At 41.5% G+C, this 22,944-nt stretch overlaps 1 protein-coding gene across 1 annotated transcript in view; it reads left to right on the plus strand.

Annotated features, from left to right (window-relative positions):
• EPHA3 (EPH receptor A3) overlaps positions 1-22,944 on the plus strand; it is a 375,419-nt gene that overhangs the window by 309,616 nt on the left and 42,859 nt on the right. The window contains exons 10-11 of the mRNA XM_066599150.1: positions 17,429-17,554; positions 21,872-22,057. Of these exons, the coding sequence (XP_066455247.1) occupies positions 17,429-17,554; positions 21,872-22,057 (312 nt within the window). The remainder of the gene's footprint in view (positions 1-17,428; positions 17,555-21,871; positions 22,058-22,944) is intronic.

The following is a 22,944-nucleotide window of genomic DNA, read 5'->3' on the forward strand; positions in this document are numbered from 1 at the left end:
GGGGGGGGGTTTGTATTTGACCACTGGAGTTTTTTTGGGACCAATAATATCAGATTAAAAGGAATGTCCAACTAAAAAAAATTGTTTTAAGCAAGTGGAGATGACTCTTCTTGGTGCAGTGAGGATGACAGTCTATATTGACAGAGGAAGTCACGTGACTACTATAGCCAATCAGAGGCTGCAGCATCACCCTCCATTCTCTAGGCATCAGCACTTTCATCCTGGCATCATAATGCCAGGAGTTCTGAACAGTGACGCTGTGGTCTTTGATTGGATGCAGAAATCACGTGACTTTCAATGTCAACAGAGACCAGCATCATCACACGACCCCTTGGAGCATTTCTCAGGGAAAGAAGAGAGGAGATTATGGATTATTTTTATATTTTATAACATGGCCATTTGTTTAAAAGAATTTTTATCAGACAACCCCTTTAAAGACGTTTTCTGACTATAAAAAAAATGCCACCATGTAGGAAATAGCATAAAAAAATTAAAATAGTCATTACTCACCATTCAAACATGTCTGCAGTCCAGTACTGCCAACCCGGTCACCTCACCTCCACTCCATCTTGTTCATCACTCACATGACCACTGTAGCCAATTGCTGCCCTCAGCAGTCACATGCCATCCATGCACATGTGACCTCTGAGGCCAGTGAGTGGCTGTCGTGGTCATGTGAGTGATAAAAATGACATCATCACTTCCTGTTTTAGCGAGAACCGGAGTGAAGGTGATCGGGTTGATGCCATTGGACCAAAGGCACAGTGGAAGGATGAGTAATGATTATTTTATGTTATATGCCATTCCCTACCTTGGGGCAAGATTTTTCAAAAGGTCAGAAAACCCCTTTAAATTAGTTTTCTGGTACTACCCATGAATGGCCAATCTCAGCATATCATTATCTATATCTTCCCTGTGTACTTTGGTTTTATTTGTACTTTTTTGCTTATCTTGTACCCTCCATACATTGCTTCCTATATCTGCAACTGACAAACAAATGGCTTTTTATATGTAGTGGAACTTTGTAGATTTAATGTTGTTGCCATTTTATTGGAGAGCGGTGGCAGATTTCCGCCTGTTCGGTAGCCATTTGGTACCAATTCATTGACGGAAATTGCTTTCAAATTATGCTGAACTAGCTGAAGATTTTGTGAAGGCCATAAACAGCCGTAAAAAGTGGATAAATTGTGTCTCCAGTGAATGGGTAAATGACACCAGGAGGCTGATACAGCTGGATGTGTGAAATGTCCTACTAATTATATTGCAGGGAAGGCAGAAAAGTCCCGATCACCAGATTATGTCATCACTTTCTGTATGCAGTGTTTCTTTATACACCCTTTATACCCCTTACCAAAGCGTTAATGCTGATTAGTGGAAAGGTGTTTAATGGTATTAAGACCTTTGAATCCTACATAACTCTTCTAAGTTCCATGCCTACATCCCACTTCTTATTTTTGATCTGATTTCTTTACCAACATGTAAGTTGATAGACATTCTGTTGAGTTTCACTATCATCCTAAACGTGCCAAAGGAACGCCATTTGTTGGGTAAAGACTAGAGAAACACATTTCAAGTTTAGGTACAAACCAATGGTAGTACATTGTAAAACACCATTGAGTTGAGTAGTAATGGTTCATTATATCATATATTGAATGGGCATCTTATTAATGACCCCGGCCCTTTCAATATGGAAGGTTGTGTTTGAACTATGGTGCTAGATGTGAATGCTCACGGATACCTTGTACTGCCATGACAATGAACAAGGTAGTGCTGGATAGTGTCAAACTGAAAATATCACTATGGGGCAAAATGATCAAACAGTGGCCCTCTTTTTTGGCCACTTGATGCGCGCTAACTCACTGGAAACAGTACTGATGCTTGGCAAGGTCAGTGAAAAGAGAAGATCAGGATGACAAAGAACAAAATGGCTAGATACAATCAAGGTCACCACGAACATGTCAATCGGCGAACTGAAAGACGCGGTGAAAGACAGGAATGCGCATAGATCCATGAATTCATGAATGGGTGAGTGCTGCCTCTGATTGGCTGAGTGCTCAGCCAATCAGAGGCAGCCCTTTCAGCAGGCGGGAATTTTGAATCACCGTCTGCTGAAAAATCGTCAGAGCAGTGCAGGAGAAGAGCTGGCTGGACGCGGCTAAGCCCCAGCAGCTGCAGAGAGGTGAGTATACGTTTTTTTTATTTTTTACACATTTTTGGATTGATTTTTAGGGAAAGGTTTATATTTGAAGCCCTTCGCCGGAAATCACTGCAGCACTTGACGCCACCCATTGCTTTCAATGGAGCTGGCTGTATTGCTGGCTCCATTGAATTCAATGGGAAAACATCGCTCTCCTCTGCCACAGCAGGGGGGGCGGGGAGAGAGAGAGAGAGAGAAAGAGAGAGAGAGAGAGAGAGAGAGAGAAAAAGAGAGAGAGAGAGAGAGAGAGAGAGAGAGAGAACCAAGAAAAAAAAAAAGCTCGGGACCCGGTGTCCCATATACAAAAATGCTCGAGTCTCCTATTGTAGTCAATGGGGTTCGCTTCTTCTTTACTCAAGTAGAGCTCTCGAATTTTACGAAAAGCTTGACTCGAATAACGCGGACCCGAGCATTTGGGTGCTCGCTCATCTCAATCCACCCAAACTTGCTCATTGGTTCAATCGTTCTGGCGTCCATAAATTATTTTAGGCCATGTAGGGATTTTTTTATTGTTTTTGCTATGCAGTAACAGACTGGATCACACAGTCCTTCCCAAGGTTTTATAAAGTACTACTGACAGCTTACATGATTATGTCACTCCCGAATTGTACTTTTTCCACTAAGACAAACAAGTATTATTTGTGCTGTAAGAATTAGAGGTGTCTGTATAATTTAACAGCTTCCTGGCTGCCTTTGTAGGGCTCAATGACGGCATCTCACACAATAAGTCTGAACATTCTACCATGAAACTTTCAACCCAAAACGTCTTCTGGTCGCAAAGAAAAGTCTTTGGCACAAAAACTGCTTTCCAAGCATCGCTTTATCAAATTTGAAAATCTCATAAAAGAAGTGTTTCCACACTTGTGTAACTAGTCGTGTTTGATAAGGTGTTTCTGCTTCAAAGTCATTTATAAAAGCAAGTGTTTTAACACCTGTAATTGGGAACTAAGTCATTCGAAGAACTTCTGTAGATGTTCAGTGCTAAAAACAGACTCGACCGAATGAGATCAATGGTATTTCCCAATGCAATGTATAGTACAAACTGATAGCAAATTGTTGATTTTTTATGAACACCCATCTTGCGGTTTTCACACATATTTGTGTTTGAAATGTTTTATTGATCATCTGTAGAGCAAGAAGTGATACAATAATGTCAACAGAAGAATCCTCAAACAGAGAATAAACAAAGGCAAAACATTATTAATCATGAGGATATTAACCCTTTCCAATCCACTGTCTGACGTCTAAAGACACTCTAATTGAAGGCTGTACAGCTCTGATGTCGGAAGACACCCGGCAGGGTATTCTTACTGCACAGTACTGGCCGCTCTGTTGTCGGGGGCCTCTCCAGCATGTCCCATACAGCAGTACTGGCTCTAGCCAGCAGATGGCGCCATTCTATCATGGCAGAAAGAGAAAACCCCCTAGGAAACCCTGAATCCAAAATTGGATTGCAAAGGGTTAAATGCGAACATCATTATGTGTACAAACAAATCCAAAAACATTCCAAAAATATGAGTTAGTAATAAAGGTACCCAAACGCCTTCAACAATTGTCAGAGGAATGATGTATTGTCCAAAAGTTGATTCTTCCAACTCCCCCATACATGTTCATGTGTTCAAGGAGTGAAACCGCAGCTGGGCAGCTCTGGCATTGGCTTATGTCTCGGTGAACAAATGGATGGGGCATTGGAAGTCAATGATTCTTATCCTTCTTTCTCTCAACGTTATCTCTCTTGGAGAAGTTGGTCTGTGCCCATACGCATTAGAGAGTCAACCAACCACGCCCCTATCGGTGGGTTTGGATGACTAAACTCTAATGTATGTGGGCATTAAAGGAGTTTTATCAAGATTAGAAGTTATTCCCTACCAGAAGACAGGGGATAATTTGCTGATCGGTGGAGGTCTCACTGCTGAGACCCCTGCCGATGCTGAGAACGGTGGTCCTATGTCCGCTGTCCTCCTCACTGTGGGTTTCTGCACCCCCTAAAGTGAGGAGGAGACTAAATGGAGTGCTGCCCATGCAAGCGCAATAGCACTCCATTCAATTTCAATGGGACTGCACCCACTTGGGTATTTCCATTAGCTCCAGTAAAATGAATGGAGCGCTAACTGTGAATGTTCAACCAGCACTCTATTTACTGTGCTGTCACTGCGGAGGGAGAAGCGACCCCCACAATGACAGTCAATGTGGAACATGGGGGTTCTGTTCTGGAGATTGTGGGGGTTTCAGTGGTGAGACCCACACCGATTAGCAAGTTATTCCTTATCCCGTGGATAGATGATAACTTGCAATTGTGGAACAACTCCTTTAAGGAAAGGAGCAATGAAATGAAATGAAAGGAGAAGGCAAAATAATATTAGGAACAACAGATACTTCATACGTCTATGGCTGGAATTAAAAGGAAAAATAAAAAAGCAGGTCACTCCATAGTCACTAGGGTCATATCATTAGGGGTAAGAAGAAAATATCCAGGCATAGAATCATTAACATGATGTGTTTGTGCTTGACAAGGCACTATGCTAATGTAAGCATTGGTTGGTGAATTCCATGTAGTAATCAGCTGCTGTGCTTTTTGAGAACTCCACTGACGATCCTGGCCAGGTACCGGGTGTTAAATCAGGATACAAAAAATACACAAATGCTCTACTGGATTTGTTTCGAGATGCCAAAAGTGATTGGTGTATCTCCAGAAGCTTATTCATGAGAAATTGCATTTTGGTGCTGGAGGAGTGTCTTGATCAGGTCAGTTATTTGACAATATTACAATAAGAATTTCAAAGGGAAAATGTTAGAAACCCAACCAGACCAAGGAGAGCCATTAGATTCCAGGGGCAGGGGGAACAAAAGCATTTAGTGGTTAATGTCCATTATAATTGGGCATTATTGTATCCTTTGCATTTAAAACTAGGGAAGACCTAAACTGAATCCACGGTAGCCAAATGGTATGGAAGGGGGTATAGGTGTTGTCCTTGCCTGCCGTCATCTCCTTGAGCAACATTAGAGAATTTAGTGCTTTCTGTCATCATTACACAAAAAGGAGGAGGGGTGGACTTCCATAACCTAGGTATGAGCTGCAGCATGGCCAGAAAGAAATAATGAAGAAGACCTTTTTAAATTTTAAGAATTGACTCAGGTATCATAGAAAGTAAGGCCAACTTGGGGGGGGGGGGGGTAAACTAATAAAGGGAATACACGGTGCGTTATACAGTGAGGATATTTCTTGTTATAAAAAGGTCACAAGAGGTCATCCCCATCAAATGTGTAAATGTGTATCCCAGGCTGAGGAATATCTGAGAAACCTGAAGGTTCCTTTTTTAGGATCTCATGGTGGTTTTATACCACTGCAAAAGTATTCTACTATTAAGTTCCTGTAACCACAAATCAGCAAAGCTATGGCCTAGATTGTACATTTCCTCTAACAAAAACATATTGTAGACCTGAGAAATCGTATGTGTAGGGACAACCAAGAACAAGCATAATTTTTGAAAGCATTATCTGCCATTATCCAAAACAAAAGCACAAGTATATGTCATGCCTGCCCACCTGTAATGTCAAGGAACTCAACACCATACAGTCTCCCCGCCGTACTGCTTCACCTGACATCTTATTCAGCATGTTAGTGGCCTCTGGATATCTATTGTAGAGTGGTTTATTTCTACTGTTAATTGGTGTTGAGAGCTTAAAGGGGTTTTCCATTGGGACAATTGATGGAATGAAGACACCATTCATTGCGTCATCGCGTGTCAAGATCTCCTGACATACTGTCATGCGTGCAGCCTTGTATTTATTGGCCAACATTCACGACACCCACCTAGAGGAAACTTTCCCCATCCTCAGGTCCTCACACAGGATGGTGTGCACAGATGCTATGGAAATGCTGACTTTGCAGGCAATCTCTTCCACAGTTAATTGGTGGTCTTCCATAACCACTTGCACAACTTGTGCAATCATGTTTTCAGACCGGCTGGGGCTTGGCCGATGCTCCTTTGGTTCATTCTTATACAATGTTCAGCCTTCTTTGAACGGTCACAGCCACAAACGCCCATTTTTCAAGTCCGTGACACCTTCACAGCATAGCTCACTCAACCGACGATGAATGTCGATGGGCATCATTCCACGCAAGTGAAAAAAATGCATAATTACAGGCTGTTTCTGGAACGTGAACGTTGTCATTTTAAGTATTGATAATGCTTCTAACTCCATCCACTGTCACGTAGGTTCTGTGCATTGGATGAAGCTGTCATCTGTCTCACTCATCCCCGAAGAAGGCCTGTGTCTTCGAAAATCTGTCCCATGTTTCTATCTGCCTCTATTCCTGTAAAAAAAAAATTACAAGACCTGAAAACGTGATTGTATCATGTAATAGAAGGACCACATATGGTTGATAGAAGCACCAGGTAATATAACTTCCCACCCCACTGGTCCCTAGACACATTTTGACCCAGGACCAGGGAGTCACTTTAATTTCTCCTATGGTGGCAGTGCAGTGTACTACTTGCTGTCTGATTTCCCCACAGATAATCACTGTAGATCTCAACAACTGGACCCCTATAATCAGCTTATCATTGGGGATCTGTCAAACAAAAATTGATTTCTAAAAGTTGACAACCCCTTACTCACATTTCCCACTGGAGACATTTTTTTGGGCAGTTTGAGTCTTTCCCTGCCTCTTCTTAGTTTAATGTTAGTCTTTATGTAGAAGACAAGGCTCCATCTTGCTGCCAGATGACATGAAGTTCCCAGAAGTATCAGGAAATAGCAGCAACTTCTAAATAATGAAGTGAGATGATTGATAGAAAGGTTAAGAACAACATAGAGGTCCATCCAGTTCCACCGGTCTCTTACGCCAAATCATTTGCTTTTGCACTTTTTTTCCATATCATTTAAATGCAAAATTCTCAATCAGTTTCTCATTCCCAGAAGTCTTCTTTCAATATAAATACTTTTTTTTTCTTGAAGATATATTATCCCTTTTAAGTCAAGGATGCAAAGTTCAACCTTGAAGGAAGGCCAGACGACTTGTGCTGTTGAATATTTCAGATTTGCAGCTAATTAATGCTGTCCTTAATATCGGAGCTTCTGAAATACTCATTCCCTCGATAAAGAAAGTAGTTATTCAGAATCTTCTCACACGAGAGTCACTGCATTAATTATCTGGACACATCACGTCTGCTAATGATAGAACCACCTGTATGGAAGTAAGATGATCTTGAAATTAGCACCGGTGAGGTCCTTGAGGACTAAACTTGAGAACATACATCATAAGATATTGTAAATGTGACAGGTGGATCATGCCTTAATATATCCGCATATCACCTGCGTGAAAGAAAAGCAGATATTTCTTTTCTGAGGTCATTTAAAAGTTACTTCTAAACACTCGGACCTTATGCCTAAAGCCACAACGTAGACGCAACAGAGAAATAGCAAGGATTGGTGAAGAGAAAGCAATCATACCGGGGTCCTGGTTCCTGGGGTTTAGGGCATTAAAGGCTTCTGTATTCATGATGTATCCAAGATCTTGTAAGCAGAAGGTGTTTAAATTAAGACTGGTCAATGTGAACCTCCTGAGGACCTCAGGAGGAACAGCAAAAGATCTATAGAAGACTCTACAGACTGCAGAAACTTCTGTTCATGTGTCTGATGTTAGGGAAACCTTGATCAAGAGTCGTTTACATAGAAGACACCATAAAGAAAACTGCAGCTGTCTAGAAAACATTGCCGTTCACCACAAGTTTGCCAAAAATCACCTCCATGTTCCATTAGGCTTCTGGGAAATGTTTACTGGAAAAATAAGAAAAAAGTGGAACTTTTTGGCACAAATACACACGGTATGTTTAGAGGTAAAAGAATACTGCATGCCAACCCCCAAACTTCATCCAACTGTGAAGCCAAGTGGACATCATGGTTTGAAATTATGATGGACAGGGTATCATGGTTTGGGGCTATGATCAAGTGGACATTATGGTTTCAGGCTATGATGGAAGGGGCATTATGGTTTTGGACTACTTTGCTCCTCAGGGTTTGCGCGTCTTGTGATCATTGAAGTAACAATGAATTCTAAGGTGTATCAATACAATATGCAGGAGGATGTAAGGGCAGGCATCCATGGCCTTAAGATGAGGAGATGTTGGGTGACGTAACAATACAATTGACCCAAAAAACATGAGAAAATCACCTAAAGTGGTGGAAAAATATTTGTGTTTTGGAATGGCCAAGTCAGAGTCCTGATATTAACCCTATGTATGTGGTGTGGCATCAGTTTTTCTCTTGTGTGAATAAAGAAGTGAGCGCACAAGGCACCCCAGAAATATTGATGAACCAAAACACTTTTGCAGGAAGGAATGGTCTAAAATTCAGATTACATTCTATTGGATATCAATGCAGAAATCCAGAGACTTCCAAAGTGTTCACTTACTTTTTCTTGCAATTGTAGTCATATTTTGGCTATAGAATTGTATATATCTTCTAAACTTCGGCAGTTTAAAGCGCTTCACACCATGAACACTGGTAACAGTTGGCCATCAACGTTTACATGACTCGGTGACTATTTGATTCCTCGCCCTCCGAGGACACTTCTGTATTTCTCTTCTTTGTATGCCACTGCTGTCAGGAGCTTTCATTCTCGGATCTCATTTAGTAATATTAATGCTGTCAGATGTGTAACCGCGCGATTCTTAGTTTATTTACATTTTGTGAATTATGTCAGTTCGACCGGCACAAAGTCAATAAATGCGGCGAAGACAAGCCATCTTTTAAAACAACTGCGGCTTTTTTCCCATACTTCGCCGTGAATGAGAAATCACCGCTTGAGCTGCGGGCTGCAGTAATATTGAAAATCCCATGACTTCCCTTCAAAGGCCTGCAGAAGTGTTTCACCTCCTCCGCTACCCCTGTCTGACTAGCACCTCTTACATTTCGTTAGCCCCAGGGCGGATCACGCTGGTAGAAGGAGAGGGAAAATGATTGTGTTTGCACAGAATGAGCTGTAGAACAGAGGGGCTTAACACATGTGCATGTGTTTATTATCTGTTATTCATGACAGAACCCATTTACGACATGTGCTGCCCCTAATTATTGGTGCGAAGAGATTACTGCCATTGTATCCCTGTTTCACCCAGTCCCTGGGGGCCGCGCTCAAAGAACTCCGCAGCACAATGTGTAAGCTTATTTTCTGCAGTATAAACTCCGAAAGAGCGCGGGTGTCGGGGGCACAATATCTGGCCAACTGCTTTTTGTAGGCCTTTGTATGGTACATTTAATGTAATCATTCGCCAGCTTTAATTTGACTCACACTTATCATTTCCTCATCAAGATGTCTACTGGCAGGCAGGCAGAAACCACAGAGTAACAGCGGAGGCTTACCCCATTATAATATGATGGGAAATATGTTCTGGAACATTAACTTGTAGCCTCGTACAGTAAATGGAGCATCAGAAGAGGCTTTTTTTGTTATTTTGTAGCTTTTTTGCAGTGAACCAGTTTTTAGCGAATTGTTCTTGTAAGGATCTGCAATTTGCAGATTGTTTTCATTTAAAAAGATTAAAGGGCAAATTCGTTATGCCGTATTCAGATGAGCGTGTCCGATTCTGGAAAGTGAACAGCTCAGCCATTTTAATCCATGTGTATGTCTATGTTGTATATGTATATCTATCTATCTATCTATCTATCTATCTATCTATCTATCTATCTATCTATCTATCTATCTATCTCATATCTATCTATCTATCTCATATCTATCTCATATCTATCTATCTATCTATCTATCTATCTATCTCATATCTATCTATCTATCTATCTCATATCTATCTATCTATCTATCTCATATCTATCTATCTATCTATCTATCTAATATCTATCAATCTATCTCCTATCTATCTATCTATCTATTTATCTCATATCTATCTATCTATTTATCTCATATCTATCTCCTATCTATCTATCTATCTCATATCTATATACCTCATATCTATCTATCTCATATCCATCTATCTATCTATCTCATATCTATCTATCTATCTATCTATCTATCTATCTATCTCATATCCATCTATCTATCTATCTCATATCTATCTATCTCATATCTATCTATCTATTTATCTATCTAATATCTATCAATCTATCTCATATCTATCTATCTATCTATCTATCTATCTATCTATCTATCTATCTATCTCATATCTATCTATCTATCTATCTCATATCTATCTATCTATCTCATATATATCTATCTCATATCTATCTATCTCATATCTATCTATCTATCTATCTATCTATCTATCTATCTATCTATCTATCTATCTATCTATCTATCTATCTATCTCCTATCTATCTATCTATCTATCTAATATCTATCAATCTATCTCATATCTATCTATCTATCTATCTATCTATCTAATATCTATCAATCTATCTCATATCTATCTATCTATCTATCTATTTATCTCATATCTATCTATCTATCTATCTCATATCTATCTACCTCATATCTATCTATCTCATATCCATCTATCTATCTATCTATCTCATATCTATCTATCTATCTGTCTATCTCATATCTATCTATCTCATATCTATCTATCTATCTAATATCTATCAATCTATCTCATATCTATCTATCTATCTATCTCATATCCATCTATCTGTCTATCTCATATCTATCTATCTCATATCTATCTATCTATCTCATATCTATCTATCTATCTATCTCATATCTATCTATCTCATATCCATCTATCTGTCTATCTCATATCTATCTATCTATCAATCTATCTCATATCTATCTATCTATCTATCTCATATCCATCTATCTGTCTATCTCATATCTATCTATCTCATATCTATCTATCTATCTATCTATCTATCTATCTATCTATCTATCTATCTATCTATCTCATATCTATCTATCTATCTATCTATCTATCTATCTATCTCCTATCTATCTCATATCTATCTGTCTATCTTATATCTATCTGTCTACCTCATGTCTATCTGTCTGTCTATCTTATATCTATCTGTCTATCTCATATCGATCTGTCTGTCTATCTGTCTATCTATCTATCTCATGGCTATCTATCTCATATCTAACTATCTATCTCATATCTATCTATCTATCTCATATCTATCTTTCTCATATCTATCTATCTCATATCTATCTATCTATCTCATATCTATCTATCTCATATCTATCTTTCTCATATCTATCTATCTATCTATCTATCTATCTCATATCTATCTATCTCATATCTATGTATCTATCTCATATCTATCTATCTATCTATCTATCTATCTATCTATCTATCTCATATCTATCTATCTCATATCTATGTATCTATCTATCTATCTCATATCTATCTATCTATCTCATATCTATCTATCTCATATCTATCTATCTCATGTCTGTCTATCTGTCTATCTCATATCTATGTATTTGTCTTACATTCATCTTCTATTTATCCTTCCAATGTCTATCTAAATAAAGTTTGCACCGGCGTTGGGTGCGAAAAATGTATTAGGAGCCGCAAGCCTCTTAAAACATTTATCGCATCTGTTGGCACCTCTGTGTGCCAGACTGCCGTCTGCGCCAGCTCCGAGCTGACATAGGTTTTCACCTATAATCCACGTCAGTTTCTGGCATAAATTATAGTAACTCTGACAGGCTGTAAGCGGTCAGAACACCTCATGCTAACCCCAGCCAGTTGTTTTAAAAAGTAACTTTAACACTTGTTCTAAAATTGCAACTTTTTGAGCCTGCATTCACAGGGGCGAGAAAATCGTGCAAGTCTTTGTGTGTTGTGAGATGCACGAAACTCACAGGAAAATGTAACCCATTATTTGCAATGGGCGCATTTCCATGGTTGCGTTTTCTCTCGTAGCAACGTTACAAGACAGAAAAATACGGCACGTTCTATTTTCATGCGAGTCTCGCCCGAGAACAGAACGGCCTCTTCCACATCACATAGCACATGAGCACGTCGCTGCCACCCATGTGAATGTACTGTGACACCACAACTCTGGCACGAGACAATACATATAACCCAATGGATTTGCACCCAAATAGACTGTTATTTTCTGATAAAAATATACATTTATTTTAATATTATACTTTTTAATTATCATTTTTGACGTTTAGACCTCTTTGTACTCTAAGTTAGATTTAGGCAAGTCCGCTCCCCCAGCATTATACGGTATATTGAAGAATTTTAGTGCGTCTCCTGGGAACGGAAAGTCATCGTCCAGAAGTACAGCCAGATTTCCGTGGCTTATAATATAAAAGAACGGAATTAGAATTCACTGCGCGTTCCTGCGTTATCATTGCTCCCCGCACTTTATTATTCTCCATACTGTACATAAAGAAAGTCCCTATTCCAAGTGAAGGACAAATCTGTAAATGGATGTTGTTCCCCATCTGGGCATTGGGGCCGCGGGCTCAAAGCTCGGAATGATCATTACCAGCGGTTTATGGTTTGGCCCGAGGCGATGTTTACATTGGCCCTAATTGTGTTTGTTAATTGTATTGTTTTTACAGGCAGTGAGTTCTCGCACCTTGATACAATGGAACAATTCATCAGCGTTCCTAGGCGTTCCAGCATAACACCCTGACCCTTAACAAAGAGCCCTGTTTATGTGGCGTCCCCCCTGCAAACAACATGACCCAGTCTCTATAGGAAAAGCGTCTATTTCCTTCTCTTTAACCTGTCTGTGGATAGTCAGAGACCCCAAAATTAATTTGTCCTTTAACACGTTACAAATCCAGCTCAGCCATCTCTAAACCCTTCTGCAAAATTAAAGCGTATTTCCGTAAAACAGCCGAGACCATTTATTATATGAAAATTAATTAAACTTGCTGAATATTAGGAGAAACCAAGGTGCCATTATTTATGTGTTACGCAGAAGGAGCCGCAGCGGTATAAACTTCGATTTCCTCTTTAAAATAAATAGGATGGAAAGAATTATGGCAGATAATGAAGAGGGGGAGGGGGGGGGGGGGGCCCGGACAGTCACTGGGAGATTGGATGTGGATCATCATATATCACTTGGAAACTTGGAAACATCAGTGTATTAAAATAATAAAATGATAAATTCCCTTTAAATACAATATTTAAAGGGGTTGTCCATTTGTAAATTACTGATGACCTATCCTCAGGATGGACTGTCATTAGTAGATTGGCAAGGGTTCCGGAAGGCATACACTAACCAATTAGCTGTTTGCCAGGCTGATGTGTATGTGAACTGAGCTGATTTCTGCCGGAAGCAGACAGCTCCGTTTTCACTGTAGTGGCCAGGCTTGGTATAACAGGCAAAGTTCCCACTGAAGTGAATGGGAAATTCTCCTGTAATTCCAGGCATGGCCACTGCAGTCGAAATGGAGCAGTCAGCTTCCTGCAGAAATTAGCGCAGTGCGCAAGCAAACTAGTCTGGCAAATCAGCAGATAACCCGGGCAGCGAACCCTCATCGATCTGCTATTGATGGCCTAAACTGAGAATAGGCCATCTGTAATTTAGAAGTGGACAACCCCTTTAAATGTAGCTATATACTGTAGTAAGCAGGGTTGTGGCTGGAAGGGTTGGAGGGTGGGGGAAAGGTTGGACAGAACATATGCCCTGGTACTCAGGGGTCAACCCTGCAAAAGTGGGTACAAGTGAATTTTTGACTTCGAATTCTAGAAAGTGCCAAATTTATATCAAATGCTGTAGAACAATGAAAGTGGGAAAAAATAACTCCCTAATGAAAATCTTGTTGACTGTTTCCAAGTAGCAGAATTGTATCAGAAGCTCCGGGCAAAAATCCAGAGTGAAAGCAAAGTGTCATCAAAAAAATAACCGTATACATGAATACGTTCTCAATTAATCAACAATTTTATTGATTTTTTTTTTCGTTTTTGAAGTCATTAGCTATATTTAAAAAAAAAAAATATTCTACAATCCTGCAATTCTCCCACTGACCACTAAGCTTAATAATAGTCTGACACTTCCTGTTCTGGAGAGAAAACGTCTCAGCAGTCATCTCAATATCATCACAGGCAGGATTACACTGAGACACCTATATATATATATATATATATATATATATATATATATATATATATATATATATATATATATATATATATATATAACAAAAGATCCACTATTCCCCATAGGTGATGTCACAGCTCACCTCCTCTCACTTCCATGCACAAGTCACAGAGCATGCCCACAGCACTTTCCCAAAGAAGTCTATAGGTGATGGTCACAGCTCACCTCCTCTCACCTCCCTGCACAGGTCAGAATGCATGCCCATAGCATTCTCCCATAGAAGTCAGTGGATCCTCTCCATTATATTATGTAACACACAGTTTATTGAATCCATTGATTTAAATTGATTCATTCACATATGCAAATTTTTCAAGCAACTTTTGGTTGCGTAAAAAAATACAAGATTTAGGCCTCATGTCCACGGGGAAAATCAGGCCCGCCGCAGATTCTTCATGTAGAATCCGCAGCGGGTCCCTCCTGCCCCGCGGACATGAGGCCTAAAAAGAAGAATAAACTCACCTGCTCCGGACGATGCGGATCTTCCCTTCTTCGCGTCCGGATCTTCTTTCTTCGGCCCGGCTGATGTGCTCGGCACATCCGCTGGGCCAAAGAAAGAAGATCCGGCCGCAAAGAAGGGAAGAACCGCATCGTCCGGAGCAGGTGAGTTTTAATTCTGGTACGGGTCTCCCGCGGATCCGGACGGCTTCCATAGGCTCCAATAGAAGCCTGCGGGAGACCCGCACGAAAATGGAGCATGTCCGGATTTTTTCCCGCACGCGGATCCGCGCCTGACGGGGAAAATGACATCCGCAGATATTTAACTACCTGCGGGTGTCAATGCATCCCTATTGGGCGCGGATCCACGTTCGGCAAAAACGCTTCGGATTTTAACCCCGTGGACATGAGGCCCAAGTTCTATTGTGGTGCGTATTATACACCAAAATACACCATAGAAGTAAATTCCCTGCACAAATATGAGTGAATACGCAGAAAACCTGCGTATTCATTGTGTAATTGCGCAGCAAGAAAAAAGGTCCTTTCTGCATCCTTTTTTACTTGCGAAAATACACTACATATTTTCATGCCCGGAACACGCATGATGGTGCAGGTTTTGGTCGCGTAGATTCACAGCATATTGACGCAAATGAAACTCGCATATGGCTGTGTAAACAAGCCCTAAATACAGAAAATATTGCCCCTGCGGAGACCTTGTTACATACATTGAGATCAATAATACATCGTTCTGCAGTGACTGCCCTCTAGTGGCAGCTCTAGATCTGTTTGAACTTACAATCTTCCCGTGTCTGAGAAACGTTTGTTCAGGGACTGAAGGAGGGATTGTATTAATTGTCACAATCCTTTCTCCTTATTCTACAATTGATCTGCTTCCTTCTGGAGCCCCTCTTCATTCTTTCAACATGGGGCACTCTGGTTTACCTCTTCATCACCTTTGATCACCAGTAATGTTATGTGTTAATCACTAAGTCACTATAGACCACCAGGAATATTTGCCTTTCATCGGTAAGCTACTCTAGTCCACCAGGGATATAAGATATTAAACACTAAGCCACTGTAGACCATCAGGGATATTAAGAGTTAATCACTAAGTCACTCTGGACCACTATGGATGTTAGGTATTATTCAGTAAGCCACACTAGACCACCAGAGATATTATGTATTAATCAATATATCCTTCTAGATCAGCAGGGATATTAGGTATCAATCACTAAGCCACTTTAGACCACCAGCAATACTGAATATTAATTAATAAGCCACACTAGACCACCAGGGATATTAAGCATTAATCGCTAAGTCATTCTAGACCACCAGGGATATTAGATATTAATCAGTAAGCCACTCTAGACCACCAGGAATATTGCATATTAATTACTAAGAAACTCTAGATCACTAGAAACAATAAGTAATAATCAGTAAGCCACTCTAGACCACCAGTGATATTAGGTATCAATCAGTAAGCCACTCTAGACCACCAGCAATTCTGCATATTAATTAATAAGCCACACTAGACCACCAGGGATATTAAGGATTAATTACTAAGCCACTCTAGATCACTAGAAACAATAAGTAATAATCAGTAAGACCACACTAGATCACCAGGGATATTAGGTATTAATCAGTAAGCCACTCTAGACCACTAGGAATATTAGGTATTCATTCTGAAGCCACACTAGACCACCAGGGAAATTAAACATTAATTACCTAGCCACTGTAGGTCACTTGGGCTATATCAGTAATACTATCACTAAACTACCATTTGTAAAAATGTGTGATGCAGTACAGGTAAAATGTTGTGGAAGTGAGTATCATTGGGGATGTGGGTGAGGGAAAGAGGTCAGTTTTGCTATCTCCTCCATGGCCATCAGCACACTTGGAAACTCTTGTGGTGGATCTTGTGGTTAAAAGGGTTATCCAATTAGGCAAAATCCTTATCCATTTCCATGGTGCTGGAACCCCTACTTCTGGTCCAGTTTTAAGATCTGGTCATATGGTATGACCCCTCTTTATGCCTGTCTCGAGGGGTCTGGCTGTTCAGCTCACTGAGGGAGTTGTACCAAAATAATAACTTTGTGGTTGCTGGGGATTCGACTGCTGGAACCTTCACTGATCCCAATAACAGGGGTCCTGACAGTACCAACATGAGTGGAGCGGAGGACATGCACGCGTGCCGCCAGTCTTTAAATTTCATTAACCACGTCAGAAATTGCAGAGTGCAAGCACTGGGATATCTCTTGGGGTCTCATTGAGATGAATGGAGTGGTGACATGCATGCACAACTGCCTCCCAAATCATACAGGGACCATCGTTATCGAAGTGGGGATCCCCCGTGGACTCCACTGACCATAAAATTATTCCTTGTCCTATGGATAGGAGATAACTGGATAGGAGATTTTGGTACAACCCCTTTAGTAACTAAGCCAGTCCCCTTTTCTGTCTCTGCATCGGCAGTGACATAGAAGGGGGCTGACTTAGTTATTAGGATGAGCCAAACAGCTTGCCCGTTGTGTTTTGACATGACCGGCAACCAAAGGGACCATACCAAGTTACCTACTATTAAAAATGGACCGGAAGTGGTAAAGATTTCACCTCCATGGACAACCCCTTTAAGAAATGCTTCCCAACACAAGAGCAAAAATAATGGCATATAAAGAAATGTCCTAATATTTCCATAATATTGTCTTTTTTCCTTCACAGTAAAGTTTGCGGGACTCCGAACGTACATCGATCCGCACACCTACGAGGATCCTAACCAAGCGGTGCATGAATTCGCGAAAGAGCTGGACTCTGCCTGTATATCCATAGATAAAGTTATCGGAGCAGGTGAGAAACGGAATTCCATCAAATGTATAAATGAAAAATCTATTATTCATGGGAGTATTATATGTAACATACTTGGAGCTGCGGGGACCAACTAAACACAAGCCAACAGAAACCGGCTTGAATTATGACCCCGGACCGTATGGGATATGCATCTGCTGTCAGGCGTCATTTTCTGATATTAGCCATTTCGTTTTACGAGAGGCTGGTTGTACGGGCAATAATAGTCCCCATTATAAAACTACACACACATATATATATATATATCATTTATTATATAAGGCATATTACATTTTGGTCTTTGTGGTCCTTTAAACCGTCGCTGGTAAGGAAGGTTGGGGATTATATTCTATCAATGCATCCAACAGGCCGGCAACAAAGGGCGCCGCTGCCCGCTTTTATGATCCGCGTATGTATGTTGCTTTGATTATTTGGAGGTCTGGTCCTTTAAAAGTACATACCTGCTCGTGCCGGCTGGGAAAACATATTTAATAGAATGTATTTCTGACTCGGGGAATTGTATCTGGAAATGCTTTCTATAAAACTCCCCGTCCTGCATTGATTTTAGTGCCTCCTAGTTATATTTTATGAGCCCATAATAATATAATGTGTAGAAAATATACCGTAAATACGAAGGCTGAGCAGATTGTAGCGCGCCGATGAGGAACTGTGCGAGGAAAAGGCGAACACTTTTAGGTGTTCTCGATAGAGTTCTGGCTTTGTTATTTAAAGGGAATGTGTTATTAAAAATGGTACAAATTAGAGATGAGCGAGTATATTCGCTAAGGCACATTACTCGAGTAGTGCCTTAGTCGAGTATCTCCCCACTCGTCTCTAAAGATTCGGGGGCCGGCGGGGGGCGGGGAGCGGCGGCGGAGAGCGGGGAGGGGAGGGAGAGAGAGATCTCCCCTCCGTTCCTCCCCGCTCTCCCCTGCCGCTCCCCGCCCCCGAGGAGATACTCGGCTAAGGCACTACTTGCTCGAGTAATGTGCCTTAGCGAGTATACTCGCTCATCTCTAGTACCAATCAAATTTTTATGTTTTTTTAAGAAATGTTGGTGATTTTTTAATTACATTTTCGATGTCATCTGCACTTAAAGCAACTTTTCAGTTCTGCACAGAGAGGGGAGCAGCACTTCTCCGACTACCTGATACACACTGCATTGGTATCTATGGGTAGTCTGAGACCCTGCATGCTGCTCTGACTGGCCAGTGCTGCTCATGTGGGCATTACCGGTCAATGAAATCAGCGTATAAGGTCTTGGATACATACCAATACACAGGTGGTCAGAGATGCGGTCTGGACATCTTTGTTTTCCAGGATTCTAGGGTCGCTTTAAAGAAATTCAAAAACCTTGCAGTTCTCACACCGACCACTAGGCCTAATTATATTCTGAAACTTCCTGTTTTGTAGAAATCCCTTCTTAGCAGTGATCTCATTATCATCATGGGCAGGAGTAAGATGTAACACTTATACATAGATGACAAATGATTCACTATAGGTGATGTCATGGCTTACCTCTTCCAAGGCATGCCCTCAACACTCTCTCATAGAAGTTAATAGTGATCACAGTTCACCTCCTCCCCCTCCCTGTACGATGACCTCTGCACAGGTAACGGAGCATACCAAAGCACTCTTCCATAGAAGTCAATAGATGATGGCTTACCTCTTACCCTTGACTTCAGAGGTCACAGAGCATGCCCACAACACTCTTTCTACTCTTAAAAGGTTCTGGTCACAGCTCACCTCTTCACCATCCCTGCACAATGATCTGTTCACATTTCACAGATCATGCCCACAATATTCTTCTATGAAAGCCGATAGGTGACGGTCACAACTCACCTCCCCCTTCCCTTCCCTGCACAGAGCATGCCCACAAAACTCTCCCATAGAAGTCTATAGGTGATGGACACAGCTCACCTCCTGCTCCTCCCTGCACCTGTCACAGATTATGCCTATCTCACTCTTCCATAGAAGTCAATAGGTCCCCTCCTGTCCATTGTGTGAATGGCTGCTGTGAAGCATATCTCTAAATGCTGCTAACTGCAGCTCAGACAAAAGTATTTTTTTACTACGTGCAAACGCTCATGCCCTTGCGCTAATATGCATTCGCCCGTGTGACGCCGGCCTTGTGATAACAGATTTCCCTACAATTGTGTGTAAAATCATAAACCTCATTCTGAACTTCGCTACATCTGATAAGTTCAGCTCTGCTGCATCTGCCGATGCGCCATTCTCATGGATGTGTACCGCCGCGGCCCCAGTGCTGCGGCTATTAATTTCTGTAATGTTTTCCCATCACCCAGCGCTGATTTCCTGTTTGATCTAATTAGAAATGACAGGAAGACAAAAGTTATTCAGTTATTAGTCTGTAGATGGCTACATCAGCTGACCGGGGCTATTGGGTTTTGTCGCTGATATTTAGATTTTGTAGAACGGTGGAGAATTTATATTTAACCCTTTCCAATCCACTGTCTGACGTCTAAAGACATAATGATTTAAGGCTGTACAGCTCCAATGTTGGAAGACGCCTGTTGGGGTTCTCATACTGTATATTGCCAGCCTCTCTGCAGTCAGAGCCTATACAACTGTCACTTCATGCAGTACTGGCTTTAGCCAGCAGATAGCGCTGTTTTATAACGGCAGGAAAAGAGTAAGCCTCCTAGGAAAACCAGGATACAAATTGGATTGGAAAGGGTTAAACAATATGCTGTGTGCATGCTTCCAGGATGTCTGATGTCCTGTAATAGTTATATTGTAGTTAAAGGGACACTGGCATCACCGTTCAGCCCCATAAACTAAGTTATGGGGCTCAAAGGGGATTGAATGGGGAGTCCGGGGCAGCGTCTTTCGTACTCACCAAGTGCCCTGTTCTAGCACTGTGTCTCCGCAGCTTGACTCTTTCTGCCCACGCATCTCCCATAGAGTTGAAAGATGCCTCCCAGATGCCTCCACTCAAATTGCTGAATTAACATGGAGAGCACACGGACCCAAATACGCCAGTTTGTCAGAGGCTTTACCCTCTATAAGTTTAGCGAGTACCAGGGGCGTAGCTAGAGGCTCATGGGTCTGGATGCAAAAGTTTATCTTGGGGCCCCCCAACGTCTCTTAACTGCTTAATGCAGAGGCGTAACTTGAAGCTCTCGGGCCCCAATTCAAAACCTGTAACAGGGCCTCCAACTATAATGCTTAAGGGTGCCTGTCCACGGGCGAGTTTGAATTGTGTTCCCTGTGGCGATAATCCAGCCGCAGGGAACGCAGTAAACGCTCTCCATAGCATTGCTATTCATAGCCTTATTCATAGTACCAGGCTCCCTACATGGAGAAGAGAGGTCTTTTGGGCCCCGTAAGGCTCCTGGGCCTGGGTGCAACCGCATCCCCTATTGTTACTCCAGTGCCAAGTACCTAACTCTGCACTCCAGTCATTTGGTGATGGCTTTGCGGACATCACCAGGAGACAGATCTCTTGCAGCCAAGTCCAACCATCAGTGAAGAGGTCACAGGTGAAGGCCAGGAGTTCCCAAAGACCCTACTAGGTAGATTGACCAACACCCAGTCTGGCCACTGAGGTCTGTTTGGATGGACAAGCTAGATGATCCCTGTGATAAGAACACTGAAGGGTCAAGCTTAACAGAAGCTTAATGAAGCTGCAAGCAGGCAATGATAACTTTATTATACGATTCCTAAGGACTCACCTTCCATAATACAGCACCCATAGAAGTCTATAGGACTTTGTTATACCTCTGTGGGCTTCCAATTTTATATGGGGGAAAGATGATTTTTTCAGTCCTGTCCATTAAAAAAAAATCATGGCAGGCTCCATTGGATGCCATATTATGGGGACATTCTTGCTTTGAAGCATTGCTTGTATCACAGTGCTGTATGATTGGAACCATACAGTAGTACATTGGGTGCCTATGGCTCTATGGAATGGAACTGCAGGGATTATGTGTGCTTCTGCGTAGGCTCCAGCACACAACTCTGCCGTATGTTTGACCTTGGGTCGACGAATGTTTGTCTACATGTTTTCTCCAAGTCCATTTCGTATTCACATGGCTATGTCTACAGCAACAACCCTGATCTACAGTCACATCCACTTCCTCATTGGCATGGATTGCCATAGTGGCCTCTCGCGGGCGGTTAGTAGTGCCATAAGGAATAAGATCTACCATCATGCAATGTCGTTTTTGGTATTTTTATGACATTGGCGCGTTCTTACAACATTTACTCCAGATGTTGCAGTTTGCGCTCTTTGAGTTCCATGTTCGAGTTCACCTTCTTGGTTTGCTCTCTAATTTCTCTATGTCTCTCTTCCTGTAGGAGAATTTGGTGAAGTTTGCAGCGGGCGTCTGAAACTTCCATCTAAAAAAGAAATCAGCGTGGCCATTAAAACACTCAAAGTTGGTTACACAGAAAAGCAGAGGAGGGATTTCCTGAGTGAAGCCAGCATCATGGGGCAGTTCGAGCATCCCAACATCATACGGCTGGAAGGAGTCGTCACAAAGAGTAAGTCCCAATAGAAGAGGGCGATTATACATTGCTCTTTCCACACTTCCTCCTATTTTCCTCCCCATCCTGGATCCATCATCGTTTCCGACTCCTGTGCAGAAAGCTGCGTTGGGGTGAAAGCTACGCAAAACCTGAACAGAGCCAAAGAGGTGATTATGTGAGACGGAAACCACTTTGGTCTCCGTCTCACATTGTTGCCACCCATCAGTCTTTTAGGGTATGGATGGGGATTTCGGTGCAGATTTTCACTGCAGAATTCAATAATTGCAATGAAATAAAATCCACAGCATTTCCCCCACAAACAGAGCATGCTGTGGATTTCAAAACTTGCAGGATGACTGTTTTTCACTGTGGATTTTTCTGCTGTTTGTTAAAACCTCCTTCACTAACATTGAACCCTAGATTGTAGCGTAACTTCAGTTCCCATACTGCAGCCAAAACTCGGCAGCAAATCCGCTGTGTGTGAACTCTCACTTAAACTAGATGGCAGCGATGGGCAAACTTTTGAAAAGTTCGGTTCGGCCGGTTCGCTGATTTTCGGAAAAAATGTTAGTTCAGACCAAATTAATTTGAACCAAACTGAAATGTCACCAATACTCCTAAAACTAGTGTGAAAAAAGAGCCCTGAAAGTTATTCTCCTTCTCGATAAATGTATGTGTTATTTACATTAAGGTGATTATTATGAGGGACAAACCCATGGAGATGTGCTTCTTGGTTAAATTTGAACCTGGGACCCCAGTGCTGACAAGGCAATATTGCTAACCACTGAGCCACCATGCTGCTGCTTGTTCTTCCTCCTTCTTGTCTTCCTTCTCCTTCTACACAATAAATGTGATAGGGAATACGTACAAACGCCATGTAAATGTTGTCCTTGATCAGATTT

Source organism: Eleutherodactylus coqui, chromosome 4 (genome assembly GCF_035609145.1).
Source record: "Eleutherodactylus coqui strain aEleCoq1 chromosome 4, aEleCoq1.hap1, whole genome shotgun sequence".
NCBI lineage: Eukaryota > Metazoa > Chordata > Amphibia > Anura > Eleutherodactylidae > Eleutherodactylus > Eleutherodactylus coqui.